The following is an 11,404-nucleotide window of genomic DNA, read 5'->3' as shown; positions in this document are numbered from 1 at the left end:
AGAAATTCCAACTGCCAGTTATCCATGCAAGGAGGAGAGTCCTCTTCTTGTAGGCAAGCTCAGCAGAGACAACCATTTGTGGAGGTAAAGGCAAAGAAGCAACATGACCAGATGTTGCTCTGCTGTTGTTCTGTAGCTGCAGGGACAAAGAAATAGCAGCATGATCCCCCCAACACAGAGACAGGAACCTTCTCCTTCCCACTGGTAAAACAAACCTTTTGCAAAGTCACTAGTGAGCTACAGAAACATTTTAGCTGGAAACTGCTGGAATTTTTAGTGGTTGGTCTGCTGGGCTTTCCTCAACTTTACATCACTCTTCATGAAAAATAAAATCCTTTGTGTGGAAAATGGTCAGTATTTCTAATCAAAAGCAATACATGTAGATCTCCAAAGACATAATAACTGATTAATAAATCACTGAATAAAGAGGAACTGGACAACTCTGAACAGAAAATTAACCATTCACAGCTTTTCCACATCCAAGGTGGTCTGTGCATACCTTCCCCTGAGTAATCAACAAGCAGCCCAAAAAAACAGAAGATGTTTTATTGTCTGAAGTGTTGCAATACAACAAATACATGATCTGTACAAAGGACATGATAGGGCCAGTTAAATACTATCAGGAGAAAGAAGTCTTCATATTCACAGTCCTCAGACAACATCTTATACCAGAACCTGAACCAACAATTCAAAGACTCACTTAAAAAAACCCCAAACAAGTTGTAAAAAAATTTAAAGGTCTCCAAAGAGTCTGTGGGTGCACTGTCTTACAGCAGAGCTCATGGGGTATTCTGTGAAGGGTCACAATGGCATCTTATTACCCTCAATGCTGATTTTCACTGCATGGGCCGATCTGCTTTTTTTCCTGATATCTGTGAATTTCCGCATCTGTTTGTCCAGTCGACTCACCCCTTTCTTAGAGGTCCCCTGGAACTTAAAAAATAAAACTAATAATTACCACTGAAAAAAAAGCAGACGTCCCAGAGGCCCAGGGCAAGCGGCGCATGCGAGGTCACCCCCGGGCCTGGCTGGTGTCTCTGTCCTTCCCCAGAGTGGGAAAGGCTCCCCCAGGATCTGCACGGCCCGTGTGGAGGCAGAGCCACTCAGCCATCACCCTGTTTGCTGGGTACAGTTTGCAAGTTTTCTCTCTACTGGTTGGAGGTGTGTCAGAACCACAGTGCACCAGTGTCACCCAAAAGGGCTTCCTGGGGGAGTTCAGACACGGATACACTGTGACTGAGGCTGACACGGCCTTTCCAAACTGCCATTTGTTTTAAAGGTCATGGATTAGTCCTTATAAAGCAAGAGATTACTGGGAGAAGTGTGTAGGGAGAAGCCAGAGAAATGCTAAGCTGACCATACAAGCTCTTAGAAGTTATTGCATCTCATCTCTGTATTTGAACTGCAAGTGAAAAGCAGGCAGTGCAGCAGTTATTCTGCCCAGATTAAACACAGTGATGCTGTAACAAAACATCACTGAAGACAAACAGCAAGGACCTTCCAAGCCATAGCCCATACTTCCTAGAAGGCAATTTCCCCTAAGTAGACAACAGAAATAATAAACAATGAAACTGTCACACCTTTAAGTTTAGGAGAAACAGAGATATCCAAAACATGCTACATCGTATCTGACAATACACATCCATTAGAAACTTGTTCCCATTGCTGAGGAAGGTGCCCCTGACACACTGATTTTAAATAAACTTTATTCATAAAACTGTTTCACTACTCATTGAAATTATAGCTGAAGTTTCACAGTGATTTTTAAGAAAATATTTTTTTAAAACAAATAAATATGAAGCTTAAACTCAACAGTTATCTATCACTTGTGCTCGTCTCTTCCTGTCACTGTCAGCTTGTGGCAGCCCTGCTCAAAGCACTGAAATGCAGACCAGGAATTGTCAAAACAATTCCCACACTGATGCATGTTCTCCCACCCCACACTCACAATGGGGTGTTTCTTCTCCCCCGGTCTCATTCTCTGCCTCCCATCAACCACTCCTAAAGTCTCTTCACACTATCACTCTACTTCCTTGAAAGAGGTGTGAAAAACACCTCCCTGTGCCCCCCTCAAAGATCAGCCACAGATGTTGGTGTGCAGTGACACGAGGTTCTGTACCAAGGGCTAAGAATTCCCAAGTGTCGGTTCAGGTAAACCTGGAAAACCCAGTTGTGTCAGAACAGCACTTAAAACCACAGGTGGTGCAAAGCTGGTGCTGAGCACAGGTATTTTCACTGGACACCTGTCATTTGGGTACCCTGACGCTGTGCAGGCAGGTGCCATGGCAGGTGTTATGTGCTACAGCCTGTTTTCTCCTGTACAAGTTGCCTTGTAGGTCACAGTACAGACACGAGAGAATACAAGGAGAGTTTTCCAGGTTTAGGTTAGGGTGTACACACTGCTGTCCTGCATGTGCAAACTGCCAACAGCTGAAGCACATGCACTGTTCACACCTCCCTCGAGGGATACCTCTCCAACTTGGGAAGGCAGTGGCATGGCTACAGGGGCATCCTGTTGCCTTCAATGCTGAACTTGATGGCCCGATGCACTTTGCTGAGTCGTTTCTGTTCAGCAAACCGTCTCTTGTGCTTTTCCAAGCGACTAATACCTCTCTTAATAGTCCCGGGCTAGAAACAACATCTCAATTAATGCACAGAAGGAGAGAGAACAGCAGCAAGCACAGCAATTGTTACTTCTTCCATTTACACATACTCTACCACGTACACCCCTTTTAACTGAAACTGTACCAAGGTAGATGGATGAACCACAGAAAGCAACACAAAGGCCTCCACCGAAGCTATTCAAGTTTACCAAAACCTCAAAGGTTTCCCAAACTGGAATATTATCAGAACATGATAATGTTCTGGGGAGAGGTATAAAAATATCAGTGCAGTGACAGAGGTATTGAACTGCAGGTCTAGGTCAGAATGCTCTAAAGCAAGAGGCCTGTGATCAGATTCTCAGCCAAGAGAGAAACTCTGCAACAGTTATCTCAAAAATCTCTTGTCAGAGAAGCAATGAAACCTGAGTGAAAGCATTTGATGAGCTTAGAACAGCCCACTCGACAGAGAACTTACTGTCTACTCCCATTAGAAGAGCCCCTTAAAAGAACTACCCTCCTGTGCATGGCAATACAGTGACAGATCCCCAGGCTTAGAGCAGTCACCAGGAGAATGCCAGCGCTTACCCTGGAGGACTCCATCTCCACGTTCCACTTTGGCCTGACCACGTAGTCCTTGTTGGAGGGCATGGGCACCCTGGCACGGGCACAGAACCCGGGATCCCCGGGCCTGAGAGCCCTGCAGGAAAAAAGGACGTGACTGTTACGGACAAATCTTATCCAGAAAGAAGTACAGCAATGTGGTGTGTTCTCTGAAACACACTGCACAACACTGCCTCTAAAACCTCCACGCAATTGCCATATTGGTAGTGCCACCAAAATACTTAAATCAAGTTTTTTTTGAAAAAAACCCCAACCTACTTTTCCTCTCCAGTTAACACTTTCTCCAGGTCTCTGCGGGGAGTCTGCCCACCAGAGCTGCAAGAAAAACAAGTGTTTTTAAGCATCTATACACAGAGAAAGACAGAAATTTTAAAAAACAAAGTGTGGTAAAAGGAAAGAGAGGTCATAACTTATTATCCTTCTGTTTCCTTAATATTTACACAACATTTTCCTTGATGGAGCCTTAGAAAGAAGGATTTCGTGTTTCTGCCTGCTACCCCTACCTGCTCAGTTTCCTTCGATGAGGCATCTGTTCCAAATCTCTCTGTTCCCTCTCTTCTCTGGTCATGCCTTTGTAGTTTGAGGTAAGGCCAAAGATGGGTCGAGACCATTCATCTATTAAAAGAATAACTGGTTAACACAATGGCCAGGCCTCTGAAGTTTCTCTCACACCATTCCGGTGATCCAAGTACAGCTTTTAAAGTTTACGGCAAGTGTTTGTGCTTCCTTTCAACCAAACAAATGATTTGAGCCCTTAATACTTCATGGAAATCCAGCCTTGGGGACAGTAAGCCATCCCTGAAGTCTTGCTGTTGCCTGTTCTTTTGGAATCCCTCTGAGCTCTCAGAATACTCAGTGTCAGGAGCTCCTGCACACCAAGATGCTATTTTAGAAATATGCAGAAGAGTTCCTAAAGAACACAAGTCCATCCTCAGTCTGCAGCCACTCCAGTGGTAAACTCTCAGTCAGCCAAGTCCTCTCTAAAGTCCATGGAATAAACAGCCCTCTGGCAGCACCCTCCTGCCTTTGCAGCACATACATGAGGGTCTGGACAACAAACCAAGAGAGGACCAGGGCAAATAAATGCCATCTGACTTAGGACAAGAACGAACTTCTGCATGCACCTTGTCCTGTTTAGTTCATGTAACAGTGTCTGTTAAGAGCTCTACAAAGTGATGGAACAGATCAATGAGGTTCCTACATGGCAGAATTAATTCCACTACAGACAACAGCAAAAAGTGTGCACTAGAGATTGATGCAGAGATTCCAATCTCAGCAACACAAAGTGAAGACAGGTCTACATACTGATCAGCTTCCCTGCCATGTCCTTGTTTGGTCTCGACTCTTTGGGGTGTTTGTAGAGATACATCACAGCCCGTCCAATCCCACTGTGCTTCAGGGTCTCTTGGCTCACACTGGGCAGCTGCAGGGTAGGAAAAGTCAGAAAATAGCAAGAAATTATGTCTGAACATTATTGGCATCACTGAACTTCACAAAAAGACCAAAACTCGCCTTTACAATAAGCTCAAAAAATTAATCTTTTTCATTGTCCCACTAGAAATTGTTTAAAGTGTCAAACACCAAAAACTAGAAATCTGCCTTAACATTCTTGGGTTCATACACAAAATGAAGTAGGTTTCCAGAACTTTTTTACTCCAAATGCTCTTTAGCTTACACTACCCCAAAACTGAGTTACTCCCTTCAAAGCATTCACTCCATAAAAATAACAAGTTAGGAGGCAAAAGCACTCGGGCAATCAGCTTAGCTACAGACACTGACAGCCTACACTGAGTGTGATGGGCCTTCCTGGGCACTGCACACTTCAACAGGCTGGAAAAGGAAGGCACCACGAGAGAAAAAACTTCAGGGAAACACAGCAAATGACTCTTCACTAAACTTTGCATATAAACCTGAAACAGGCAGGCAGGGCTAAACCATCTAAATTCTTTTATACAAACATATCTGTTGTGCAGTTTGCTTCCTTGTGTGTTTCACTGCACAGCCCACTGGCAGTTCATTTATCACCAAACATTTCCCTAAAGCACGTGACTATAAAACCACGGAGAAGCCACGAATCAAATGTTAAAAGTCAGTTCCAAACCTCTTGCAGGATCTTCAGAAGCTCCTCCCGTATCTTTAGTGCTGGCAGACTTCGGTCTGGAAGAGGAGAAAGCCACTCTTTGATGGCAGACATAACACCACTATCGATGAAAGTTTCTTTGAGGTCCTGCCTAGAAAGTTTAAAGAGAATCCCCAGAGTCATGTAATATAACAAAATCTTAAGATGTGGATGTGTTCCTTAAGCACAGTAGTGCATTTGAGTTTGTTTCATGTTAAATTAACAGGCAAAAATCACATGTAAGTTTAGGTTTTTGAGGTCACCTAGCTCCAACATTTACTTGGAAGAAAAAAAACTGCTTTACTGCATGTTCTGTAGAGCTGCAGTGTCACTCTGTGAAATCTAACAGATTCTGAATATTCCCCAAGGTTATAATTAACTGGAAAAGTAACAACTCACTTTTTAAGATGCATAACTACAGTTGGTAGCAAAGTTAATTTCTTTAGTGCTGGTTTCTTTTGTGTATTCAGCTGTCGATCCTCCTGTAGGGAGTTGAAGAATCAGCACAAGTTAATCACACTTTAGTCAACATTTTCCTTAAAAGCATCACATTAGGAGTGTCCCCCTAAATTTACATTTTTTTCCCACTTCATGACTTCAATTGACTGCAATAACTGGAGGTCTGCAGAGTTCTCCATGCTATGCACAGATAACCTCAACACTCTGTTAGTAAAACCTCACCTGAAAAACAGAGCAACGGGAAGGGAGAACACAAATATTGACTTCAGCTGTGGGTTTCAAAATTACTGCCATCCAAGGCATTACTGTCATATCTGTTCAGTACTTGGCTCCCATATCTGGAACATCCACTGCAATCAACAGATTGCTGTGGTAATTCCTTTCTGCTCATCTTAATCCACTGAAGGCTCTTTCTGCACAATGGTTTTTTTATTGCAAGGGAGGAGATTCTTCTAATGCATCTCTTCCCCTCCTCATGCTCCAGTATTTCAGACTTTACCACCTCATTTGAAACATCTGGCTGTCATCTTGTCCAAAGAAAGACTTTCTTGCCAAGACCAAGGAAGTCTCAGTTATCTCCCAGAATGCTTTCTCACTCTCCCTGTCCCCCTGAACTCACTATCCTTCTGATCTTGTTCTCAGGAAAATGCTTCTGTTATTGCTATTTTTGAACTTCCTCAAGTTCTTATCTCAAATTGATTTTAATGTGTTTCACAGTGCTGTTTGTTCATTTGATGGCTTCTCAACAAAATAACAGAAGACACCTGACAGAAGGCAAGACCCCAATAAACCTTGCACAGTAACATATTAAACATTTCTCCTCGAAAAAGGCAGGCTGCCAAGGCAGAACCTCCCATGATTCTGTTGCTCTGTCATTTACCACAGCACTGTCACTCAGTTTAGAAAAGGGTCCTTCTCAGGAAAAAATAACCAAAGTACAACATATGCCAGTAATCATATAATGAAATTAATGCACAGTCCCTTTCTCAGTGTTTGATACACTTGTATATAGTTTACAGAGCACGTATATATCCCTTTTTATAGGACAGCTGATCTCAGCTGAGCAAATTAACTGATTTTAATTTTTAAAATTAGTATTCTCTCGAAATTTCGACAGAATAAATGTTTTAATTCAGAATAGCAAAATAACATTTAAACAGTTACACAGACACTGAAAGCTTTCCGATGTGTACAGATCAATCCTCCAAAACACAAGCCAGATTTTTGTATCTTACTGATCACAAGATTTTCCCTTAGAATGGAGCTGAATTTTAAGGTGCCTTTGGAGCCTGGAAAACTCACCTCAGCAGCTTCATTCATCTTGACAATCATGGCACTGACCACGTCGTCTGCGTCACTGATGAACGTCCCACCGTCGCGGTTCCGCCGGCGCTTGCCGCTCATACTCTTCTTCCGTTGGAGCATCATGTCAAAATCTGACATGAAGTCCATGCTGAAATATGAGAGAGTTGGATAATTTTGTATTTCCATCGTGTACAAACACTGTGTCTCAAGGTCCCTGTGAGGTAATTAGTGTGTAAAATGGAAAATTAGCAAAGGGTTCCAATGGCTCCGAGATGCCCCTGGACCCTGTTGCAACGGCCAACACGTGCACACATATAATAGTCAGGGTTCAAAATGTCCTCAAGCTGGCACTGCAGCTGACAAACATTTAGCTTTCCTATACCTGCCATACACTGCTCTGATGCTACTGGAGCAGCCAGAAAGGAAACTGAAAACATGCTGATGGCAAGTCTTGCACCAGCAAAGAAAACACACCTACGACTCCAACGCTGAACTGCTAATGCTTGTTTGATTTCACTGAGGTTTTGATGTGAGCTATGAAATCTTGTCTCTGAGGCAGCAGGACAAGTAATCTGCTCTGGACTGCCAATGACCAAACTGCACAAGCTGGGACAGGACCTTGTCCTAGTTCATGAGAACACTGCAGAAATACAGTCCCAGACCTTTCTAAGCTAAGAATTCCAGCCAGTCTTTGGAGGAGCCCTTTCACCAAAATCTTGCATTAACAAATGAGTATGTAACACACTGACTTACTGCTTCCCTCTTTTGATGTTGTCATCAGAGTCTGATTCATCTGCTGTCTCCTTCATGTCTCCATCACCCTTCTCTTCCTCCAAATCCTCCTGGTTAAAACCCTGATGGGTAAAGACAGTGCAAATCAGTGTATGGATTAAGATTGAGCATCTACTCAGGCACCTGACACTGACAAGTCTGCAGAGGATCTAGAAAGAAGAGCAAAGTCTTTCTAATTCCACCTGTGACTGTCATACCAACATGTCTCCCAACAGAAGAGCTGTAAATATTATTTAACCCCGAGACTACCCCAGTGAGTCCAGCAGACACAAAGCTGATCTTGTACAGCATAAGCATTCCCCCCTTCAAGATAAGACCTAGTAAGTGAACGGGAGACATCCACAATAACACTTACTGTAAATTCCTCCTCTTCCTCATCACCAGATTCTCCAAATATATCTGCAATCAGGTTCCTGAGAAGGAAACAGCAACATTTAGCTATTTGGATGGCAACAGTGAGATGTGCCTTTTCTGCAAAATCTCCAGTGACGGTGTGGAGATCCCCCTTTAGTTCTGCCTCCTACTACTGACCTTCCTCTTCACATCACCAATGAAAGTGGACAGTCATTCATTCCCTGGTTGAGATTCATCCATTCTCCATTCAACATCACTCCCACTACCTGTCACCCTGAAAGAATTCACAATCCCAGAAGCACTTACTCTTGTTCATTTCCAGATTCACTGTCACTGCCAAACAGATCCTTCTCTTCTTTCTTCTTCCCAGCATTTTCTTTTCTTTCTTCTTCTTCTTCTTCTTCCTCCTCACTATCTGATACAATATTTTTCTTCCTTTTGTCAGACTTCTCTGAAGCAGCATCACTATCTGATTCTTCCACATCAGAAAGGATTCGTACCTTTTTTGCAGCTGCCAGCAGAGAGGAGCATTACTACATGTCCCAGTAACAGAGGATACAACTGGTACTCTCAAAAAACTATTCCCTGACTAATCTTCCTACACAAAATCATTGCCATTTCTTAAAAGCATATAAATTCTAAATTCTGTTTAATTAAATCAGAAACTGGATTTATCTATCTATCCATAAAAGATCTATCCACATCTATCCATAAAAAATTGTAATTTCAAATCTGACTCTCACCGTCAGTACACGAAAATAAGAAAAAACCCACAGGAAAAAAAAGACTAGAGAGAGAACAACAAAGTAGAGAAAAAACAAACTATCATGACAACCAATGCCAGCATAAAGCAAGACCACTACTGTCTTCTCTTCTGTTACACCTACTTATATTCAAAAGTATTAGATAGATATTCACACAGCAAGGCAGTTAGACTAACAGCCTCTACAAAATTTTGCTCTAAAACCAAACCTGATTCATGGTTTCTCACTTAGATGCTTTATTCACATGGACACAATGAATTTACTTTCGCATCCCTGCCTGTCACAGCACATTTTCACAGTATAGTTCCTTACGTGTTTTCTCGCTCTCATCCTCGCTGTCAGAAAGTATGGCTGTTTTCCTCTTCACCGTCTTCTCCTCCTCCTTCTCATCTTCATCACTGTCCGATATTTTACGTCTCTTAGGAGCTTCATCTTCACTGTCAGAGCCCTGAAATCCTTCCCTTACACGTTCATTATCCGAATGATGGGAGTCATTCTGCACCTCCTCCTTCCTGTCCTCCCCATCGCTCTCCTCAGACTCTATCTGTTTGTGCCTGGCCACATCCTCGCTCTCCGAGTCGCTGCCCGGTCGCTTGCGGAGCTCCTCGCTCTCCGAGTCGCTGCCCGGCTGCTTCTGGAGCTCCTCGCTCTCCGAGTCGCTGCCCGGCTGCTTGTGTGATTCCTCGTTTTCAAAATCACTGCTGGGGTCCCTGGGAGGGTCTCCATTGTCAGAGTCACTCGCTCGGTGATTTAAGGCCTCCTCGTTTTCAGAGTCACTTAAAGGCCGGTTTGGATGCTCCTCAGCATCAGAATCACTGTCTTTCCCTCCGTGAGCTGCTTCATTGTCTGAATCACTCACATTGTGATTTGGAGGCTCCTCATTATCTGAATCACTGTCCTTTTGCCTTGGGATATCTTCATTTTCAGAGTCTGTCATATGAGGCTCTCCCACTTGCCCATCGTCTTCTCCATCGCTGTGTTCATTCTGAAACAGAAAAATAATCTCAGGCAACTAAGCAAAAAAAACCTTAACAAGTAAAGAAAAAGATGTTCTGAATTTTTGCTTGTCCTTCCTCCAAGATACTGCAAACTGAAATACTTTCTACACAGAAATAATTAGACAATTTGCATCAAATACTATCAAATACTTCAGCTCAAGAAAAACATTAAGAGATCAATGGAAGTTTGTCTGCCCTGCAGCTCAATCATGTTTTGGAAATGGTACCAGAATTTAAAAACCACTTAAATAAACATGTTCAAGAGGGGTGCAGTTCCTCAAGGGTAAAGGCTTAGTACCTTTATTTTAAAAGGTCAGGCCTTCAAATGGTTTAGTTCAGATCCTCAGTAACAAAGCAAGAAACAGTACCTTGCATTTGTCATTTTATTTTCCTTAAGATCTCAAGCAGATATTTTCTGTATGAATACATTTTACTGAAGCTGCACGTGCATTATGCTTCAAGTGAAGCTCAAGAGAGCTAGTGCCTGTTCCTTCTTTGCCCAGGAAACCTATTTAAGAACAAGCCATGACCAAAAGCCTACCAAAAAACGGGAATAAAGTTTTAGTCAGACCTTTCAGAGTATCATTGTTAGCAAGTTTTGTGTTTCAGTGTGTAAGAATGTAAGAACAGATTTGACACTTGTCTCCCTTAAGCTGACAGCTCCCATGCTTATCCACACACTGGAGAGAAACCACGCACCCATCTGAGAACTTGAGCACTGAAACACAATCCTTTGTCCTTTCTACACAGCAAAAAATACTGAGCCACATGCTCCATTTTTGGAAGAACCTTTCACAAGCCACCTTGTCAAGTCTAACTACTGACAACATTGTCTTTTATCTTTCCTACAACACCTAAGTTCTACTTGGGAAAAAATCTCCCTTGCATTTACCTGAGAATACAAATTAGGCTCTTGGAGACCAAATCCATTAACCCAGCACACCTCTCACAGCCACTGCCACCATAATCCTATTTTCAGCTGAAAACAACAATATTGTACCAGGAACTTCTCTTCTGCACACCCAACTCAACTCCTCAGGGCTGATTTTGTCCCAGCTATGAACTCCTTCCACTTGGAGAAAACTGAGTTTTTATTGTCCTGGTTAAGACCCATATGTCCTGTTGTTTCCAAATCCTTTTTGTCTGTAATTTAATTTCCTCGGAAACAGACTTTCTGTCTACTTTTATTTTCTACAGTCATTCAACTCTCACATTCAGAGCCATACAAAATAATGCACGTGTAGCTATCCTAAAACAAACAATATTACTAATCTTTAAAATGCATGATTCAGGAGGAATTTTAAATAAAACTAATTTTAATTGCTTTTAGGAACTACTCCCTCCAGTACTATTCTAAGTGGCAAAAAGCACTGCTTTTTAAGACTTTGG

At 42.5% G+C, this 11,404-nt stretch overlaps 1 protein-coding gene across 3 annotated transcripts in view; it reads right to left on the bottom strand.

Annotated features, from left to right (window-relative positions):
* Positions 1–525: 525 nt before the first annotated feature.
* The window catches only part of IWS1 (interacts with SUPT6H, CTD assembly factor 1), a 44,618-nt gene continuing 33,739 nt past the window's right edge, over positions 526–11,404 (bottom strand). For 2 of the 3 annotated variants that reach the window (XM_029963698.1, XM_025896147.2), the window contains 12 exons: positions 9,330–10,002; positions 8,560–8,764; positions 8,255–8,312; positions 7,861–7,961; positions 7,105–7,255; positions 5,743–5,825; positions 5,326–5,455; positions 4,530–4,647; positions 3,728–3,839; positions 3,483–3,539; positions 3,189–3,300; positions 526–933 (listed from right to left, as the gene is read on the bottom strand). In XM_029963698.1, the coding sequence (XP_029819558.1) occupies positions 802–933; positions 3,189–3,300; positions 3,483–3,539; positions 3,728–3,839; positions 4,530–4,647; positions 5,326–5,455; positions 5,743–5,825; positions 7,105–7,255; positions 7,861–7,961; positions 8,255–8,312; positions 8,560–8,764; positions 9,330–10,002 (1,932 nt within the window). In that variant the 3' untranslated portion in view covers positions 526–801. Of the gene's footprint in view, positions 934–2,470; positions 2,629–3,188; positions 3,301–3,482; positions 3,540–3,727; positions 3,840–4,529; positions 4,648–5,325; positions 5,456–5,742; positions 5,826–7,104; positions 7,256–7,860; positions 7,962–8,254; positions 8,313–8,559; positions 8,765–9,329; positions 10,003–11,404 lie in introns of all 3 variants that reach the window. The other variant, XM_029963697.1, reaches the window with a different exon arrangement.

This window comes from Manacus vitellinus, unplaced genomic scaffold (assembly GCF_001715985.3).
Source record: "Manacus vitellinus isolate BGI_N305 unplaced genomic scaffold, ASM171598v3 scaffold_60_pilon, whole genome shotgun sequence".
Lineage (NCBI taxonomy): Eukaryota > Metazoa > Chordata > Aves > Passeriformes > Pipridae > Manacus > Manacus vitellinus.
This window is presented reverse-complemented; position numbering and strand designations above follow the sequence as displayed.